This window comes from Phyllopteryx taeniolatus, chromosome 5 (genome assembly GCF_024500385.1).
Source record: "Phyllopteryx taeniolatus isolate TA_2022b chromosome 5, UOR_Ptae_1.2, whole genome shotgun sequence".
In the NCBI taxonomy this organism is placed as follows: domain Eukaryota; kingdom Metazoa; phylum Chordata; class Actinopteri; order Syngnathiformes; family Syngnathidae; genus Phyllopteryx; species Phyllopteryx taeniolatus.
Genome location: NC_084506.1, coordinates 19,966,986 through 19,989,012, shown reverse-complemented (window position 1 = coordinate 19,989,012; position 22,027 = coordinate 19,966,986). Strand labels below are relative to the sequence as shown.

General features: G+C 42.2%; 1 protein-coding gene and 1 long non-coding RNA gene across 3 annotated transcripts in view; one reads left to right on the top strand and one right to left on the bottom strand.

Moving 5' to 3' along the window:
• The window catches only part of LOC133478038 (uncharacterized), a 29,545-nt gene extending 15,984 nt beyond the window's left edge, over positions 1-13,561 (top strand). The window contains exon 2 of the long non-coding RNA XR_009788545.1: positions 13,336-13,561. This is a non-coding gene — a long non-coding RNA (uncharacterized LOC133478038). The remainder of the gene's footprint in view (positions 1-13,335) is intronic.
• Positions 1-13,663, bottom strand: part of fbln1 (fibulin 1) — a 43,716-nt gene extending 30,053 nt beyond the window's left edge. Inside the window, exons 1-4 of one of the 2 annotated variants that reach the window (XM_061773551.1) lie at positions 13,426-13,663; positions 3,101-3,209; positions 1,128-1,257; positions 119-278 (exon numbers count right to left, since the gene is read on the bottom strand). In XM_061773551.1, the coding sequence (XP_061629535.1) occupies positions 119-278; positions 1,128-1,257; positions 3,101-3,209; positions 13,426-13,480 (454 nt within the window). In that variant the 5' untranslated portion in view covers positions 13,481-13,663. The remainder of the gene's footprint in view (positions 1-118; positions 279-1,127; positions 1,258-3,100; positions 3,210-13,425) is intronic. The other variant, XM_061773550.1, reaches the window with a different exon arrangement.
• Between the last annotated feature and the right edge of the window lie 8,364 nt (positions 13,664-22,027).

The window sequence follows — 22,027 nt, the reverse complement described above, 5'->3', positions numbered from 1 at the left end:
AATGCAGGGAGTAAAAGTAAAAAGACAGAAAAATAAATACTTTAGTAAAATACATATACCTTATAATTCTAAAAATACCTTGTTACTTCCCACCACCAAGAGATTTTCTTGTACCCACGTTCAGTCTGACCGGTGGACGCTGTCTGATTGTCGGGCGTTCCATCCACGCAGCAGGCACGGTACACCAGGCCGCACTGGTAGCCCAGAGACAAACTGTGGTCGCATGGAAGTCCCTGCTCCTGGCCTGTCTTCGCCAGGAGGCAACAGTCGCAGCACATCTGACAATCAAACACAACAGGTACATGGTTCAAGACCAATAGACTCCAGAAAATACAAAGAAATAAGAGGATGTTGTGACTTGTAGCTGGAGAGTTCCTAATGAATCTTCTTTGCTGTATGTTTGGACTATGTATGCATCGGGGAAAGCAAGAGGGTGAATGTTATTGCCGCTGACTTTCAGGGCTCTATTTTCCTGACTTGCGCAAATCCGGTGCACCGCGTGGCGTAACTTAGCAAGGTGGCGGGTCATACCGAGTTGTTGTAATCTCACATATGCAAGCAGCCGGTGTATTTAACAAAAGGGGCTGGCTGCGCCGGTGAACATAAACACAAGACAACTTTATTCACTGCCAATCAAAGCGTCTTAATTAATTTGATCCCTTGAAGTGAGGCGCAATGTGCCCCACACTCCCCCATAGCTGCGTGCTGGCTAGTGGGGTGATTTTTTTGTTTTTTTAAAAAGGGCTAATAATGATTATAATAATGTTGATGCATTCAATGAACTGCTTTCTACAATGATTCAGAGAGTTCAATGTCAGCTCTTCACATAGTTATGAATGAATTACATCTGATCGCCCCACATGTCCGCGCAGCTCATGTATTGATATACTGCATCTGCCCACTCTGCGAGGAGGCGGGCTAGACCCGGTTTTGGTACTTTAGTGGACCCATGTACGTCTGCGCTGGTGTGAGCCTCACTACACCCGGCGAATAAAAATTTTTGAGATTTCTTTGATGGTCACAGAACGGGTCTTGGGCGATATACTGACGTCATGCATGACGGCAGGTGAGGTATGGCATTGGCTCTTTTATGATGGCACTCACTTTGAAACCCAAAAAGCACAAACCTTGGTGGTCTTGGTCTCACAGGTGTTGGAGAACAAGAAATCGCATGCTCCTTGGTCTTTGGCCACAGTGATGCCGGTGGTGCACATGTTGTCTTCAAGCACTGCAACACAGCACTGCTCCTGCACGGTTCTGTCAGAATAGCGACACCATATCAAAACATAGATAAATTAAAAATACTCACACAAAATGTCATCAACATCAACAAGGCCTTTGTTTTAATGCTTTAAATCCTCTCCTGAGTACACCTTCGCATGTCCTAACTCATCGTGGCTTTTTAGGAGCATCCATCTTATTACAGTAAAGTATAGCAGCAAACCCAAAGAAAGCACTTCCACATAAACATTGTTTTGTCCTGCAAGTCACTGGCTAATCATTGGCTGGGGTGACTAATAGTTTCCAACACATAAAACATTGGAGTCACTTGAGTGCAACTGGTACCACGATTAGGGAAACTTTCCATGGAAATTAACAGAAACATGGGGAAATGTACAGGAATTCTAGTTGTGGATATTACTGGAAGTTTACCACCTTTTGCAGTCTTGCAATATCACTGTTGGCCTATTAAACAATTTATAAATCCTATATAATGGCGCACAAATAGAAATACTTGGTAGGTATCCATGATTGTTTAAAGCAGAAATTAGTCCTATTGGCTTTATTGGCCAAATATTCACTATTTGGATAAAACTTAAAACATTGCTGACATGACCTCGGATAAGCGGAAGACAATGGATGGAAGCCTGTCAAACCCCTGATGCTCCTTTAACTGCCAACTGACTCAACGTGACTTTATTGACATTTTTCCATTGACAAAAGCAGGCACTATTTTTAGTAGGTTGTCATTCGGGGTTCCGAATGTGCCGATTCGTTACCATATGGATGGCGTAAACCACTGCTGGCCCCTCATTGGATGAGCAGATTCTGCATTTCTATGCCCTTATAGCATAGGAGGATAAATGGCTAAAAATGACAAAAATAAACTTCACATGCTAATGTGAGCTTATCCTATTGCTCCAGTATTACATTCTGCAGTCTCCACTGCATATCGCTCCCCTCAGTTTCTTCCTGAATTTAATTTGTCAATTTAAAGGACACCACCTTTCTTGTCCATTGTTTTTTTTCTTTCATGATAAAATGGAAAACTGATAGCTGTAGAGACATTGGTTGCCAATGAATCCTAAAAAGACATTTTTGGACAAGTGCATTTGTCAAACTTTGTGGATATAATATTAGTGCATTTATCAGTAGAAGGAAATGGAGATGCCTGGTTGGAGGAAAAGTGGAAAAAGAAGAAAGAGGAGATTTATGGATGTGGGTAAATATAATGTCCAGGTGTCCCATTATTTTTGTCTGTAGTGTAAATACTGCGAGTAAAAAGCAGCCATCTTCCTCCCTCACAAACTATCAGACTGTCTTGGTCAGTGAACTGTGCTTGTTGATCTCTGCAGGCTTTTACGAGAAAAGGAGCTTAACCGCCCACACGCCTCTCTCCTCTCTCCACATACTCTTACCAGAAGCTTCTTTCCACACAAATTCACCTCCACATGTACAGCCTTTTAAGGGCACAACAATGCGTTCTCACCCTTCTTTCACCTCTGAGTTCCTGTTACTCCATCCTCCGTCCACTTTGGGTTTCACCTCCAAGGTATTTCCTGAGGTTGTAATCACCCTCTCACCCCTCTCTCCTTCACGTTATAGTGCATCCTCCCACTCACGAACCTCTGCCCCTTTCCTCTCATACTATAATTAAGACAAATTTGGGGTCACTTAAGGTGGCATGTCCTCCTCAGGTTATTTACAGACGTGCTATTAACTCATCATTATTAGTTCGCATGAAGGAAGCAATGCGGCTGCAGATTTACGGGAGGAAGGCAAAGCGATCTCATTTTAAAAGCTTGCAGACAGACTGTAACTCCCAGGATAATACCATAAGGATAAGAAGACAGTGCGGAGCAGTGGAACTCAGTTTTACCTGCATGTCGGGGATTCGGAGATGAGTGGGAGGGTCGAACAGGCTTGGTTATCATTGGCACGGCTCTGGCCATCTTTGCAGCAGTCATCTATAGAGAGCTGCTGCACTCCTGCACACAAGAACGGACATACTTTTGTGTATGGATGATCCGTTATTCATATATTTACAAAATCCCATCTGACAAGGTTAAAAGGTGGGTCATGACCGATAAGTTAGATTGTCAGCGTAAGTCAATTTAAAGCTAGTTTAGTTTACTTGTACAATGTAGACTACATGAGCTAGCAGTGTCACTTAATTACCTAAACACACATTTTAATCATCAAAACTAGTCGAATCCTCTTTTAGAATCGAACACTTTATAAACACGATGCCTTTTTCTCACTTTTGGGCCACCGTAATTTCCCTTGTGATGAAAAAGATAGAACAGTACATTGAACTTGAAAAAAAATGACTGTAGAGTTAATACTTGTATTATTATAGTAACAGTTTGAACCTGGAACCAAATAATTAACTTAATATGAATTCCTATGGAAAATTATATTAAAAAATTTGAAAACAGTGAACCCCTTCTATTCTCGGGGGATAGGGACAAAGGCCTGTTGCAAATAGTGAAAATCCACCCTCCCAAATGGGGTTTGAAATTGGGTATAAGATGACACAAGTTGTCAGTAAAAGCACTTAAAACTGAGAGGATTGTAAAGCATCAAAGTTGTGCTTCTAGCATGTGCACAATCATGAACATAAATGACTGATTCAGTAATTCAATTATTAATCACAAACCAACCACCTTCACACGAGGCTCATCAATATACAGTATTAGCTATCATACAAGCCTGAATAACACGCTAGCACAAATTGATGTGACATTAAACATGGTCAAACAAATATGCGCATGAACACTTTACACTAACATTATTAAGGTCATTAACTCACCTTTTGGCATTTACACACAATAAGAAATGTTAGGGAATACAGGCAAATTGTAACTGCTTAGAAGTTAAACAGACTATAGGTTCCTTTGTGTCCATGCCATTACTGTATCTTTTTTTTCTCCTCTTGAAATTTTACAAGCAGCCAATTAATCAAGCGTGTTCCTTGACCGTACTGTAGTACAACAGTCTGAATAAAAATTAGACGAGAAATTTTTTTACATTTTTTTTTCTAGCCACTATGGTTATCCTCGGTCAACAATCATCCATCGTGATCATTCTCTTGCCGGTGGTTTGCGTAATTGCGTAAGTGTGTAGAGCTGCTGTCCTAAAACTATTTCACCTTTTGGCAGACCGACTCGACATACTCCTCCTGTCTTCTGCTTTAAACACTGACCAGTGCACCAAATTGTTAAACAATCAGCCCCCCCAAGAGAGCTACAAAAATCGCACTCTTATGCAAAAAGAAAAATGTGTTTTTGGACGTGTCAAAATACCAGGAAATAGTGCTTGCGAAATATACACTGAAAGGGTTCATCTGTTGAAGACATGTTGATGAGTGCTTTACGATGTCTGGTCACAGATAATAAGTTAGGTTAGGTACGGAGGACATGAAGTGTCTGGAAGAGCGTCACTCTTGTTTTTGTGGATTTGAAACTTTGTCACGACGAGAGGGAGGAGGGATTTTTGTGTGTGTGCATTCATCAAAATAAGCTCAGCGCTTTAAAGATCCCCTTCCATCAGTGTTTTTTATTTGTTTTTGATAATCTGATGACCTTTTCTCATGTTTACATGATAATTTTGGTTGGAAATGCCCAAATGTCCTTTTCAAGCTATTCTACCTGGTCTTTTCCATCTGGCATTTGAAACGGTCGGAATTGTAATTATTATGAGACATGTAAATGAGCTTTGCTGTGATTGGATTGCTCATCTTCCCTAATTTACATATGGAAAACAGGTTTTCTCTGATTGGTCCGTATCACGGTGTTCGCTAGATAGTGATGTATTCTTCGTTGCTAAGTTCAGACTCACGTTTGATCGCGATACTTATTTATACACACTGAATGCGCAATTGCTTTATTTGAGCTGGAATAAGCATATCAATGTGGTGCAAATAAACCTAGTGCACGTTCAGTGTGTATAAATTATTGTGAACAATTCACCAAGTGTCGGATTGTTGTCCCGTGACCCGAGAGGGGACATTGTTGAAAATAAAGTGAGGAGATGTTTTGAGTTCATGGTCCGCTGCCATTCATATAGACTTTATTTGTATACCTGAGACTTGCTCGCTTAAAACTCGGGATGTTCCGATCCAACTTCCATCCATCCATTTTCTGAGCCGCTTCTCCTCACTAGGGTCGCGGGCGTGCTGGAGCCTATCCCAGCTGTCATCGGGCAGGAGGCAGGGTACACCCTGAACTGGTTGCCAGCCAATCGCAGGGCACATAGAAACAAACAACCATTCGCACTCACAGTCATGCCTACAGGCAATTTAGAGTCTCCAATTAATGCATGTTTTTGGGATGTGGGAGGAAACCGGAGTGCCCGGAGAAAACCCACGCAGGCACGGGGAGAACATGCAAACTCCACACAGGCGGGGACGGGGATTGAACCCCGCACCTCAGAACTGTGAGGCTGACGCTCTAACCAGTCGTCCACCGTGCCGCCTCCGATCCAACTTCACACACAAAAAAAAACACTCTTTTCTTCACACTTGACAAGCATATGACAGCTAACCAGTCGGTGGCTAGCGCTGCACAGAGACGTCACAACAGGGCAGCAAACCCAGGCAATTTCTGAGGGCCCTGAGCTGAAAGGGTCCCTCAGAGACAGCTCACATTGTCTCATATTAATTACAAAAATATGGCACCGATATTGGTCTGTGTCAACAGGTACGTTTTTTTTTTTGGGGGGGGGGGGGCCTCCATGGGCTTTCTTGCCTGGGACACCCAAAAGGTCTAGAAACACTTCTGCCGCCGCACTCAACTCAACAGTAGCGTTGACGCTAGCAGCACCCATGACCCAGTTGTTGCAATGACGGCCCTTTCTGACTTCTCTTTTTGTCATTCAGTGCTTAACAGCTTTTACTCTGACAACAGTGACTTCAAAGTCATCATAAATGTCACACGGCGCAGTAAATGTTGACCCAAGCATTACATTAGCAAGCTCAACAATGAGCTGTAACATGCCAATATATGCTCTTTAATTCCAGTTTAAAAGGTAGTTCACTCCCTTGAATTTTATACGCTTTTGCTTTTTTGATGTGCTGTTGCACCGTTGCTGTTAAAACGCTGCAGTGTATACTAGTTGCTTTGTTAGCGTTGCACAGTTGAAGGTTGAGTTTGTAGGTTGTGCAGTGTTTCTCAACCTTTATTGAGCCAGGGGCACATATTTTACATTGGAAAAATCTCACCGCACACCATCAAACAGAAATGTCACAAAAAGTACAGTGTACAATGCACAAAAAAATTGTCAAAAGTCAATAGTGCGCATTATACATAGGTATAGGGGCAAATGGAAAAAAACTTTCACATTTTATAAATGTATGCCGCCATCTATGGGTTATGAAAAAGCTGTACACTTTTATTCCAAAATGCCTCTGCCCCCTAGTGGTTATAAAAAAAAGTGTTGCCTACACTTTCATTCCAATATGACAGGGGTACCAATGACTGCATATATGTAAAGTTGAGCTCATAAGTTTACATACCCTGGCAGAATTTGTGAAATATTTTTTTTTTTAAATATGACTGATGACTGAACAACAACAATCATTAATTTCTTTATGGTTACGTTTTGTTTAATGATAATGCTTTTCTGAAATGCTTGACCGTTTAATTTGAATCCCGTTAAAATAAAATGAAATGTGTTTCGCCTGATCCTTCATGTTTTCTTTAAAGAATTGTACCCACAAATTCTGCCTGGGTAATCAAACATATGAGCACAACTGTGTTTTCTAATTTACTAAATAAAAGTAGGGCTGTGAATTTCAAAATAACAGCAAGTAAATTTTCAAAAAAGGATTACGTGTTCAAATAAAGCGGCACGGTGGACGACTGGTTAGAGCGTCAGCCTCACAGTTCTGAGGACCCGGGTTCAATCCCCGGCCCCGCCTGTGTGGAGTTTGCATGTTCTCCCCGTGCCTGCGTGGGTTTTCTCCGGGCACTCCCGTTTCCTCCCACATCCCAAAAAACATGCATGAATTGGAGACTCTAAATTGCCCGTAGGCATGACTGTGAGTGCGAATGGTTGTTTGTTCCTATGTGCCCTGCAATTGGCTGGGAACCAGTTCAGGGTGTACCCCGCCTCCTGCCCGATGACAGCTGGGATAGGCTCCAGCACGCCCGCGACCCTAGTGAGGAGAAGCGGCTCAGAAGATGGATGGATGGATGGTGTTCAAATAAAGTGCTTAACTTCAGAATAATGATTTGAAAAAAACTAACAAAATACAGATAATACTTCATGTTTTGATCATACAGGTAGAAGCAAAATCATGCATTGTAAAAAGGCATTAGGTAGAAGGGTTTTCCAGAATTTTGAAGTCAACTTTGAGGGTGCGTATTATACATGGGTGCGCATTGTACACGATAAATTACGGTATATACTGTTCAGTAACAATTGACATCAATTACTCGCAGATTTTTCTTATTCCCGGTAGTGCTTGGTTCCATTAACTTTATACTTAATTAATGATGGATACACAGGTTAATTGTACCTTTTGCCATCTCGTGGAAGAGTATTTAATTGTTCTGCCTGTCAATACAGTATGTGTAGTTGGCCTAAATAGATGAACATACAGTAGATACATTATTTCTAGTAAATAAATAATAATTTTGGACCAATTAAGTGAAATTAGATACATTTTTGTGAAACTTTAGTGAAAAAGAACTCATCTTATCGGCCAAGTAATAAAACTTAGCCATCAGGTTCCTGCTTGTTAATCTATTATGTTTTATAACATAATATAAATCGGATGTGTTTAGCACAGCGGCACGGTGGAAGACTGGTTAGAGCGTCTGCCTCACAGTTCTGAGGACCGGGGTTCAAAACCGGCCCCGCCTGTGTGGAGTTTGCATGTTCTCCACGTGCCTGCGTTGGTTTTCTCCGGGCACTCCGGTTTCCTCCCACATCCCAAAGACATGCATGGTAGGTTAATTGACAACTCTAAATTGCCTGTAGGTGTGAATGTGAGTGCACATGGTTGTTTGTTTGTATGTGCCCTGCGATTGGCTGGCAACCAGTTCAGGGTGTACCCCAATGATAGCTGGGATAGGCTCCAGTACGGCCACGACCCTGATGAGGAGAAGCGGAAATAGATGGATGGATGGATGTGTTTAGCACGTCTCATAATTCTCTTTCCAGTACACCCAACCCTGCAGCAGATGGTGAAATTGAGATTGTATTAAAAAAATAGTTTATGAAAATTGTGAGTACTGTGTTATTGTTTAATCCCAAACCGAACTATCAAACAGTAATTAAAATGATTTCCATTCACAGTTGACATCCAAGGAGGAGGGACTTACAATGTGATGAGTAGAAGAAAAAAAAGTAATCCAATTATCTTTCCCACCAGGGGCCACTGTAAGTGTTTTCCAAATTATAGTCATAGTTGGCATTCCAAGACCACCACTGTCTCGGACGCTTAAAACCCTAAATTGAAAGAACAGAAGTGCTTTTGTTTTTTGTTTTTTGTTTTTTTATCAGAAAGAGGCAAAGCAGACACGCCGCTGTTGTGATGTATTGTCTGCTGATTTCCATCTTGGATCAGATGGGAGATGTTGGGGCCGTTCTATTTTCTTTTGGCAAAGCTTGCTTTCGTCTAGACGCCTCTTGTAAACAAGACGTAATGAGACCACTGGAGCACCAGCATCCTACACTAGAGGGACAGACATTGCAAGCCATCTATCTCCGTAGCTATTATGGGTGAAAATCACAGAGGAACTTCAGATAGATCATTTTAACAAAGATATCAAAGGTATCAGCATACAGCAACTGCATGATAAACGCTATATCGGAAGAGATCCATATACGTTACATGACTATATCTATGAATGTAAATACTGTATCTATGTAATTTCAAAGTGTGCATACTTCGCGTACTTAGTAGACAGCTGTAATATTTGATACCTCTGTACCTGTGTATTATATCGTAATAAAAAGTGATATGATACACTACAATGTCAATATTTGTTTATTTAGCTATCACAATTTATCTCTACCTACAGTATGTGTCCATCTCTTCTATCCATACATCCATTTATCTAACTATAGTTTTCAGAGTATCTATCTGTCTATCTGCCCAGTTATCTATATGAATTAAGATCTCTATCAATAGCTGAGAACACCCAGGCATCTGTAGCCATTTAATGTATGTACCTAGGGGTAGGACTAAATATTGAGGGTGCAATGTAACATATTGTTTTCTGTTATGAAACATTGGCAGACTGGGGTGGTGGTCCCCCTTTTTAAGAAGGGGGACCGGAGGGTGTGTTCCAACTACAGGGGGATCACACTGCTCAGCCTCCCTGGTAAGGTGTATTCAGGGGTGCTGGAGAGGAGGGTCCGTCGGGAAGTCGAATCTCAGATTGAGGAGCAGTGTGGTTTTCGTCCTGGCCGTGGAACAGTGGACCAGTTCTACACCCTCGGCAGGGTCCTCGAGGGTGCATGGGAGTTCGCCCAACCAGTCTACATGTGTTTTGTGGACTTGGAGAAGGCGTTCGACCGTATCCCTCGGGGAGTCCTGTGGAGAGTGCTTCGGGAGTATGGGGTACCGAACCCCCTGATACGGGCTCTTCGGTCCCTGTACGACCGGAGTCAGAGTTTGGTCCGCATATCCGGCAGTAAGTCGGACTCGTTCCCGGTGAGGGTTGGACAGAATTTCTAGGCGCAGCCGAGGCGTAGAGGGGGTCCGGTTTGGTGGCGTCAGTATTGCATCTCTGCTTTTTGCAGATGATGTGGTTCTGTTGGCTTCATCAAGCCGTAACCTCCAACTCTCATTGGAGCAGTTCGCAGCCGAGTGTGAAGCGGCTGGGATGAGAATCAGCACCTCCAAATCTGAGACCATGGTCCTCAGTCAGAAAAGGGTGGCATGCCTTTTCCAGGTCGGGGATGAGATCCTGCCCCAAGTGGAGGAATTCAAGTATCTTGGGGTCTTGTTCACGAGTGAGGGAAGAATGGAACGTGAGATCGACAGGCGGCTCGGTGCAGCGTCTGCAGTGATGCGGACTTTGTATCAGTCCGTTGTGGTAAAGAAAGAGCTAAGCCGAAAGGCGAAGCTCTCAATTTACCGGTCGATCTTCGTTCCTACCCTCACCTATGGTCATGAGCTGTGGGTCGTGACCGAAAGAACAAGATCCCGGATACAAGCGGCCGAAATGAGTTTCCTCCGCAGGGTGTCCGGGCTCTCCCTTAGAGATAGGGTGAGAAGCTAGGTCATCCGGGAGGATCTCAGAGTAGAGCCGCTGCTCCTCCGCATTGAGAGGAGCCAGATGAGGTGGCTGGGGCATCTGATTCGGATGCCTCCCGGACGCCTCCCTGGTGAGGTGTTCCGGGCATGTCCCACCGGGAGGAGACCCCGGGGACGACCCAGGACACGCTGGAGAGACTACATCCTTCGGCTGGCCTGGCCATGCACACATTTATCAAGGATGGCTCTAGGTCATGAAACATCTAAGCCAATGTGGCTAAACAATATACAAATCTCCAAGCCACCTTTGTTTGTACTTAACCCCAAAATCACGTATTTATGTGGCTAAACCTTTAGCCACAGTTAGTCTGTCCTTGTCAACGATGTAGGCCCAATTACAACTACCTAGTCATCAATCAGGAGTAGGGCTGAACGATTTGGGAAAATACTCTTAATTGCGAGTTTTTTGTTTGTTTCTTTCAAACAAATATTGCCATTGCGATTTAGCCTGCCATTTTTCAAAAGCAGGACAAAGTGGTCTAAATTACATAAGGGAAGCTGGGGGGAGGCCGTGACTATATTTGCCTTGGGCCCCGAAAAGACTACCTACTTAAGCCCTTGTTCGAGCCACCGCAGCCGCCCCTCGGCATGACAACCAAAGTGGGATTAGCGGCTAGTGAAGAAGGCAGCTAGCTAGCTGTGAGAACTAATGTAAATTGCAGGGACACATTAACCGTCGACACTTCAAACGTACGTTGTTGTAATAAATATGCATGCTTCAATTCGGAGGGTCTTGTCCTCCCTGATGTGCCGCTCTCCTCAGCTGGGAAAGCCTGTGAGCCTGACTGCTTAACCAGAAGCGGGTGGACAGCGGATTGAAGCATTTTATGAAACGGGGAAAACTAAACCATTTACACCGTTTCCACATGGCAGAATGAGTGTGCTCACTTTAACGTTTATCAGGAAGGGCTTTTAAGTTTTGACAAAGGCAATTTTGATTCACCAGCGTGGTGAACGTGGGCAATATTCCTGTCGCCACATCCAGTTTCAATTAGCCACTGGCGAGGTGGCAAACGGGCAGCGCGAAGCCTGATTTGTCTATAGTAGTAGTAGTAGTAGTAGTAGTCGGCATTACGATAACCAAGAATGCACTCTTTTTGATGCATTTTGAGACATATAATGCAACTATCAGTATTGTCCATGTACAGGTACTGTCATTGTGTATCAGTAATACCTACCTACTCTATACAGCATCCAGCACTCAACATACAGTATCTATCTATAGCCTAAATATTATCTACTAGTATCAACAGGACATCCCATAGCTTGTAAGTATCGACGAACCTAATCGACTAAACATATAATGGATCACCATAGTTATTTATAGCATCTACCTACCTACCTGCCTGCCCTGTAATCTATATTTATAACTTGCAGCACTATGATTTTTCTACTGTACTAGCTATTGCTGCTGCCTGAGTAGTGACGAGAAGAGAGGAGATTGTAATTGCCCGGTCCGGGCTTCACTGCACAAATTGAATTGAATGTAAAATTCTTCTCAAAGCACGAAATGGCCAAGCACCACCACCTTAAAGAGTTTATGGTGCCCCATCAAGCCACTAGAGCACTCAGCTCAAATTTCCTTGTGTTTCCCAGAATACCCACAGGCAGAATAGGGGGGCAGAGCTGGAGCTTTGTTGTGCTGTTTCAAAATCCTGTCCCTCCTACTTGTTGGCCCCCACCGACTGTGAAAGTGGCCCCATGTGTGCGCTTTCGAGAGGCTTCATGCCCTGATGACCCCCCTGTATAAATCACACCCCTCTATCTAGTCTAGACCCCTTCTAGAGACTTTTCGGGAAGTAAGCGTGAGCTTCTCATCCATGCCTGGGGCATACCAAGGCACCTAGTCTTTGACTTGTATAAACGTTCCTCAAGTGGAATCGGACATGAGCTAAAAGATGCTCAATTGAGACTGTGCTCCTTATCATATTTTAAGTCAAAATGAAGGATAACGGGTGCCCATGGACATTAAGACTGCTTATTAATGATGCTTATAAGATAAATTGGCGACACGTTGTCAAATGCACTGAATTAAAAGTCCTATTTGAAACAGCTAAAATGAATATATTACACAAATAACATCCATCCATCCATTCATTTTCTTTACCGCTTATCCTCACCAGGGTCGCGGGCTGCTGGAGCCTATCCCAGCTATCACTAATAACATTTCACCCAAAAATGTAAATGAAGAAAAGTTATTGATCTTAAAATTACAAATACATGAAATGAAACAATTGAAATCACTGCTGTAAATCACATTCAGCATGTTATTACAAATGTAATAAAAATTCAAATTTGAGATTACGGTCCAAAAATAATATTTGCACCTGTGTCATACTTTAAAATGTAGGTTCAGGCACTCTGATGATACAGGAATGCGAAAACTAAATGTTATTCGATTTGTAAAGGTTTTGTTGACAAAATAATTATGTTTAGTATATCCATGCAATAATAATAATATACAGTATAATGCATATATGATGATTTTTTGGGAAAAGAAGCTTAGGCATTCTATCTCTCAGATTTCACTAATGTAGTGATGCAAAAGCATAATGCTGATTATATATTAATTAAAAATGGATTGATGGATTGATGGAGGTCGTGAAGTAAGACATTAGGGCAGTTGGTGTTAGAGAGGACGATGCAGGAGATTGGCTTACATGGAAAAGGATGGCGACCCCTAACGGGACAAGCGGAAAGAAAAAGAAGATATATTAATGAAAAATGAAAATGTTATAAAAAGTAAGAATAAGCGGTATAGAAATTGGAGTGGATGGATGGATGGAAGTTGCTTCATGCCCACCCCTGAAAGAGTGTTTCATAAAACTGTCATTGCATTGTAGAACAAATCAGCTGGAAACTATTCAACCACATTGGAGGGACTAAGTGAAGCATCACTTCTGCTTCGGCTGGAAACTTTAAATGAAACTTACCTTGACCAAGGAGGACTCCCAGCAATGAAGTAAGCACAACAATCCACAGCCCCATGAGGTGAGAAGCAGCGATCCACAAAGGGAGATTCAGGTGGTTAAAAATGTTGAATTTAAACTGAAAAACAATGGTTGTGATCCTTTTTAGTGAAAAAAGAACCAGTGGCTCTGAGAGGACACAGCAGAGGAGTGATGCAGTGCAGGAGTGAGCGTCGACTAAATGACTGCATTCACCGTCACAGGCGGGCTGGACCCGAACACCCACTCCACCCCACTCCTCTCCACTTCAACCTAACTTCTGTTGCACCAGCCTGGTAACTGCAGTGTAACATTGCATTGCGATGACAGCATGCATTAATTTAATAATGTAAGTAATTGATTTCTATTTGTTTTTATTTAGTTAGACTCAACATGTGGGGCTAGTTTGGGGCTATGGGTCTTTGTAGATTCTCAGTTATTTAGTTATTAGTTACCTTCTTTTATTAACTTGCATAGCGCTCTTATTGAGATGGGGAAGAAAACCACTGGGCACAGCTTTGCTGCAAGCTAAATATATATATATATTCAAGTAAAGCACAGATATCTGAATATCTATTTAAGTACCGTACTTCCTTCCACTGTTGGGCTTTAAAGTTACATTAAGAAACAAATGATGGGCTCTTTTGTTCAGGGGCTCCCCCTATTGTTCTCAGACACTCCTTTCAAGATAGTGAGACGTTGGCTAAGGCACAGCACATTAGTAACTAAACAGCTTGTATGTATTTACAAACAATAATAATGATGCAAATAATACATCCATCCATCCATCCATTTTCTGAGCCGCTTATCCTCACAATTGTCGTGGGAGTGCTGGAGCCTATCCCAGCTATCATCGGGCAGGAGGCGGGGTAATCCCCAAACTTTTTGTTTTTGGGATGTGGGAGGAAACCGGCGTGCCCAGAGAAAACCCACTCAGGCGGGGCCGGGGATTGAACCCTGGTCCTCAGAACTGTGAGGCAGACGCTCTAACCAGTCGTCCACCATGCCGCCGCAGCCGTAAATAATACATATTTATTCATATAATGTAGTAGTTCCATGACAAATGTAATTTTTCCATTTGCATTACACACATGTCCTATTATTATATTTAGCTTTCATTAATCATTTATCTATTTGACGAGTAGCAAAGTCTATTGTATAAACATTATGATTATAATGGGTCACTGGTGCCCAAGGGCACCAGGTAACCCGCAGGGACCACATGAGTAGCCTGCAGGCCTGTTCTAAAGTAACTCACCAGTGATGAGATGGTATTTCCTAGGACTGTTGAAGAGGTGATCATTTGAAAATGTAAACACATGCGGAGAGTTATAGAAATAGTGTTGCATATTGATATTTATCTGTTTTCCTATCTTGTGAAATTATTCTTGATTATTGTTGTCAGAAATCATTAACATAAGTCTCTTGGATGAATATCTTTAATTATTACTAGTGACATATAATTAAAGGTAGTTGGAGCAAATTTCTCCTTTCAATTAAAAGCCAAAATGACAAAAATAAACACACGTGCTAATGTTAGCTTACAATGTTGCTGAACCTTAGCGTTGGACACTAAATACTCCACAGTCTCCTCTTAGTCGGAGTGGCCTGTAATAATAAAATAATAGAGGCACAATGGTAGTTGTAGCTAGCAGTAGCCTGAGCTTGTGGATCTTACGCTGTGCTCACTTTTCCTCCTTATTTACTTTAAACTTGAAATCTGCAGCTCTACCAAAGTAAATGTGGCACAGATGAAGCACGCTGTCAGGCCCAGTGATGGTGAGTTGACGTGCACATGCGCTCGCACATGCAACCAAGGATTTGGCAGCAGGGGGAGAAATAATTGCTAGGCCGCATTTTAAACATTTTGTACCAACTACAGGCCTTCTGCAAATTCAATCAGCCAGTTCTACTGGCTCTGGGAACTGTGACAGTGAGGTTGGGCGATCGTCTAATCAGAGCCACATGTCTCCGCCGCTGTTTTCGAAATTTCACTCAGGGTTTGATATCGGGACACCGCAAAGCACACAGGCGAGGCCGCAAGTATATGGCTATTATAAACAAGCACGTCCACTCTTTAAAATCTCTACTCCTGATAGGATGAGAAAGGTTTGATTGGTGTTGCTGTAAAAAATGAAACCCCTTGTAAGTAAATTGACGCCTTCACAAAGTGTTTATAAGTGCCTATATTAATAGTTTAAACTGTAAATATATCACAAACTATGATACCAAAACACATGAATATCATTTCAACCTGATATTATAACCAATATTACCTTTAAAAGTAATTGGCTTAAAAAATATATGTGTCAAACCCGGGCCTCGTGTTTGGCAATATGCCATAATGAATAAGTCATATTAGCAATATAGCAACCTTGGTGTGTCGTGCCCGGTAATGTAGTGGGATGGGGGCTTTTCTTTGGGGAGAGAGTGCGGGGGCGGGGAGTGAAGTGAGGCTACATTCAAATCTTGCGAGCAGTTTGAAAACTGCAAACTCCACCTTAAACAACCCGTGCTAAATGTATCTCCTCTCTGACTTACCGATCTTAGATGAGGCAAGATCTGTCACTTTAACTGGCTTCCTTGACACCAATTAATACTTTCCTATTAGCCAGGGGTATGGTGCCATCTTGTGCCATTTTAGGGCATTACACAAAGAGCAAAAAATAAATTGGTGAGTTTTTAGCAAAAAGTTGAGGGGAAATGGGTAAATTCGTGAATAGTGAATACGCGGGGACAACTAATCGGAATTAGGCTCAGTGTAAATACATTTTTGGTCATTAGAGTATGTGACTTTTTGGAGTACTTGGAATGCATCATTAAGCCTTTGCTAATTAAATGGAGTTAAAAAAATATCTAGCAGAGCAATCCCAAGGATGTGATGGACCCTGTGGAATCTCAACAACAAAGACGATCCCAGTGCCTAATCTTATCTGTTCCTCAACAGGCTTCTGACAGTCATTCAAGTGCAGCATCAGTAGTGCAAATCAGATATCGACCAGTCCCAGGCTCCCCTTGTCTGGGGCAGCTTCTCGTGCTTGTAAGCTTGCAATCTAGCCAGAAATCAGCAGGGTGAGCTGACCTCCGAGCCCCTGGCTGGAGGAAATTGGAGTGGCCGAGGTTGCATTCGAACAGCATCAATCTTGCCAGTGGGGGTTCGCCACCGTTCCTTTGAAGCTCAGCGTAGCTTGTCTTGCCACGTCTGTGTCAGTCGGCCGAAACCGACACTAGGGAGCCCGGAGACCCCCGGTCACATTGCGCAAACACTTTTAGGAAGTCGTTAGAAAGGGAACAAGGCGTTAAGTTTTTGTTTACAAAGCAGACTTTGACAAAAAATAAACTTTTGCCAGATTTGGGATGTTTGGATAGCTGGTGTTATTGTTTTGAAAGATCTGAAGAGAAGCTACAGTATTTGGTAATATTATTAAAATACTGTTGATGGTAATGGCTTATAACTACTGCAATAGCGTGTATAGTTACAACAGACTTTAGTCAACTGTAACCGCTTTCATACAGAGAAGCTGCAACATCGGAGTCGACATTTGTCTGGCTTTGCATTTTAGACAAAACCCAGCGAAGCAGGATATTGCCACGTGTTCTTTCACACAGTGACACGGCAACCTGCAAGCACATGATTGGCCTCGTATAAACTTTTTCTTTAGTGAGTGACAATTGCAGAACAGGGCGGGAGAAGTGAGTTGCAGGTGTGAAACTTCACATCCCTGTCCTGGCATTGGAACAATAAACTTACAGATGGGCTGCAGCACTCCTGTTGCAGCTGTCTGATAATACCTCAGAGTCAGCTCATTCCCTGCTGTTTATCCTTTTACAGGCAATGGGACAGGGGAACTAAAAAACAAATCTTATAATAGCCACTTACTGCATTTCTGCAAGGGACTAAAAGGTTACAATCAGATATGTTCAACCTGCCACCAAATATTAACATTCATTTCAAAAGTATTGCCCCTGTTTTCTTTCAGCCACGGTAATTTGTCCCAGAAATTAATTTAGACAGTACAGTGGTGCCTTGAGATACGAGAGACCCGACAAGAGAGGGCTTCGAGATACGAGCCGTTGTTTGGCCAATTTTTTGCGTGGACTCGCAAGCGCAAACTAGAGTTACGAGCGCTGAATGATGGCATTTAACTCAACTCACTTCACAGTTCACAACAACCAGCGGTTTGGCAGATAGAATTAGTGAGCAATTATTTTTTAAAAAGAGGCTTCCAGCTGTTTATTGCCTCTCCCAGTTGAAGTTTACTGTCAAACTAACTAAACTAAACTAAAGAAAGAGAATTGCACATATATATATATATATATATATATATATATATATATATATATATATATATATATATATATATATATACACACAACCCCAATTCCAATTAAGTTAAGTTAAGACATTAATAAACATAAATAAAAACAGTTAAACATAAATAAAAACAGAATACAATAATTTGCAAATCATGTTCAACCTATATTTAATTGAATACACTACAAAGACAAGATATTTAATGTTCAAACTGGTAAACTTTATTGTTTTTAGCAAATAATAATTGGGTATAAAAGGAGCTTCCCTGAATTGCTCAGTCATTCAGTGTGTGAGAAAATAGTCAAACAGTTTCAGGACAATGTTACTCAATGTACAATTGCAAGGAATTTCGTGATTTCATAATCTCCGGTCCATAATATCAGCAAAAGGTTCAGAGAATCTGGAGAAATCACTGCATGTAAGCGGCAAGCCCGAAAACCAACATTGAATGCCCGTGACCTTTGATCCCTCAGGTGGCACTGCATCAAAAACCAACATCAATGTGTAAAGGATATCACCACATGGGCTCAGGAAAACCATCCATCCATCCATCCATTTTCTGAGCCGCTTCTCCTCACTAGGGTCGCGGGCGTGCTGGAGCCGGGGTACACCCTGAACTGGTTGCCAGCCAATCGCAGGGCACATACAAACAAACAACCATTCGCACTCACAGTCACACCTACGGGCAATTTAAAGTCACCAATTAATGCATGTTTTTGGGATGTGGGAGGAAACCGGAGTGCCCGGAGAAAACCCACGCAGGCACGGGGAGACCATGCAAACTCCACACAGGCGGGGCCGGGGATTGAACGCGGGTCCTCAGAACTGTGAGGCTGACGCTCTAACCAGTCGTCCACCGTGCCGCCACTTCAGAAAACCAAAGTCAATAAATACAGTTTGGCGCTACATCCGTAAGTGCAACTTGAAACTCTACTATGCAAAGCAAAAGCCATTTATCAACAACACCCAGAAATGCCGCCGGCTTCTCTGGGCCCGAGCTCATCGAAGATGGACTGATGCAAAGCGGAAAAGTGTTCTGTGGTCCGATGAGTCCACATTTCAAATTGTTTTTGGAAATTGTGGACGTCGTGTCCTCCGGGCCAAAGAGGAAAAGAACCATCCGAACTGTTATGGACGCAAAGTTCAAAAGCCAGCATCTGTGATGGTATGGGGCTGTGTTAGTGCCAATGGCATGGGTAACTTACACATCTGTGAAGGTACCATTAATTCTGCAAGGTACATACAGGTTTTGGAGAAACATATGCTACCATCCAAGCAACGTCTTTTTCATGGACGCCCCTGCTTATTTCAGCAAGACAATGCCAAACTACATTCTGCACGTGTTACAACAGTGTACCACAAGAGTGCAGGTACTAGACTGGCCTGCGTGCAGTCCAGACCTGTCTCCCATTGAAAATGTGTGGCTCATTGTGAAGCGTAAAATACGACAACGGAGACCCCGGACTGTTGAACAGCTGAAGCTGTACATCAAGCAAGAATGGGAAAGAATTCCATCTACAAAGCTTCACCAATTAGTGTCCTCGGTTCCCAAACGTATATTAAATGTTGTTAAAAGAAAAAGTGATGTAACAGTGGTAAACATGACCCTGTCCCAGCTGTTTTGGAACGTGTTGCAGCCATAAAATTCCAGGTTAATGATTATTTGCTAAAAACAATAAAGTTTATCAGTTTGAACATTAAATATCTTGGCTTTGTAGTGTATTCAATTAAATATGTTGAACATGATTTGCAAATCATTGTATTGTTTTTATTTATGTTTAACACAACGTCCCAACTTCATTGGAATTGGGGTTGTAAAAAAAGCCACAACATTGCCTTTGGGATTCCCCCGCTAGCTTAATGCTAACACATAATAGGAAACTATTGACTATTGAATGGATAGCCTTTATGTTGCGGCGTTATAACCCTTTCAGCAAGAGATATTTGAACACACAGCAACACATGTAGACAGACAATGTAACAGTACTCACAGTCATATATTCTTTATCCTCTGAGAATAATTAATAATATTAGCGCCATAGTTAGCAGCTGAGAAAGGAGCAGAGCTTGTCTCCATGTATAGTATAGCCGTCTGTTACTGCTCCCAGGTGCCAAGGTGGGCACACCAGAAAGAGCAGCGCAACGGCTGTGCAAGATGCACGATGAGTTGACCTCCCAAGACACCTGTCCTGTTGTCGGTACATGTTTACCACTGTAATAACTATAGAGGCCTTGAGCTCTGGGGGTGAAAGTAGTAGTAGTAGTTTTTCCATATCGCTAAAGACCAATCCCTGAAGTGTAAGTACAGTGGAACTAGTGGAAAGTTGGAAGGTTTGCCGTTCAAACAATTCTGGTCAAAAATCTAGAACACACAAAAAAAATCTCAATCTGAAAAACAAAGAGCAGATTTTGTATTCAATTTTTGAGGTTTTACTGTGTGTGGTCCCTGCTCAGACAATGGTATTATATTTGCAGTTAGATATATGCCTCTGATTATGAGGACAACAAAATTAGCTGACTACTATGCTTTGTTGGTGTCGCTCATAATGATTGGTAGTTTCTTGGTATTTACCATGTTTGAGCAAACAACTATAAATCCTTGTATTCCAACTGAGACGTAGTTATTAGGCTTGAACCATTGCTACACAAGTAATTAAAAGTAGCACGTCATCCTACTGCACTCATGCCAAATATGATCCTAATGTCTAACTCTGCAGTGCTGTGGCAGCAAGGGTCTAGAAAATTTTTCTTTGCCAAAGGATGATTAGTTCTCTTTATAGAAACCAGCCCCTTATTGTCACTTAGCTCCAGTATTTAGAAAGGGGGAAGTAATACAAGAATGAAACTTCACAGGCAGATGGTAACACTTTGATTTTTCCCTCATAGAACTGTAAATTGTGGCAGACAACAGTGAGGCAAACTGGGTTGGAAAGTTTCCGCAGGTAAAACACTACACAAATGAGATCCAATGCAAGATCTGCTTCAGAAATTACAAATATAATACTACTCTTTTATTTACGCTCTCTGAGTGGTAATAATTTAGCAACCAACTTTGATTCCACTCAGGATAATCCTATTTTTATAAAGGGATAGTTTTTCATTCAGCTTTGGATTTCATTAGATTGTACCTAATGTTTTGTCAGGTGGGCATACTGTGTAATGCATATCGCACTGAATGTCTCATATCTGAATATCTCCCGAGCTTAAAAGTGCTTAAAAGCGGACTCATTGTTGCGACAGTGATGTCAGTGAGTTGCTTCATACAATTGTAACAGCTTGGTTCCATCTTTGACAGTGTTAAACAATGTTTTGGATCCATGTCAATGTTATCGTTTGAGTCGGAACAAAAGCACTCTCTGAACTAGACTAAACAACCTGAAAGAAGAGACATGCTCAAATGGTTCTTATTGTACGTTAACAAGTGTTGGCTGCATCTATGCTGCTTTTACTTTGAGGTCTCAACTAGCGCAAAGATCTGATGCATCTTGAAAGGCATAAATTGCACAGAGACGCTGCAATATTGGTGCATCAGAGCATTAACAGTGGATAACGCACTTATTCAGTGAATAGCTGTGGATATGTACCGCAGAAAAACGCAAATAGGGGTGAATTTGTGAATAGCTAAAGGTGACTGGCAGGAGTTTACTATATTCCATCCATCCATTTTCTGAGCCGCTTCTCCTCACTAGGGTCGCGGGCGTGCCGGAGCCCATCCCAGCTATCATCGGGCAGGAGGCGGTGTACACCCTGAACTGGTTGCCAGCCAATCGCAGGGCACATACAAACAAACAACCATTCACACTCACATTCACACCTACAGGCAATTTAGAATCTCCAATTCATGCATGTTTTTGGGATGTGGGAGGAAACCGGAGTGCCCGGAGAAAACCCACGCAGGCACGGGGAAAACATGCAAACTCCACACAGGCGGGGCCGGGGATTGAACCCGGGTCCTCAGAACTGTGAGGCTGACGCTCTAACCAGTCGTCCACCGTGCCGCAGTTCACTGTATTGTCCTTTCTTTTTCTTCTACTGTGGGGTTTATTGGGGGTTGGCAAACCACCTTAATGGTACACCAACTGGACTGGGGTGTGGATTGACAGAAAAGAAAGAACAACATATGCCAAAAGAAAAAAATGACTAAATAATAGAAAACTATACCACATTGTAAACACAGTATTCTATTGAACAAACTGATGTTCTCATTCAGAGATCTGACTATGAGAAGTCTTGAAGCTTGTATTTTTTTAGTACTTGCTAAAGAACCTGTTC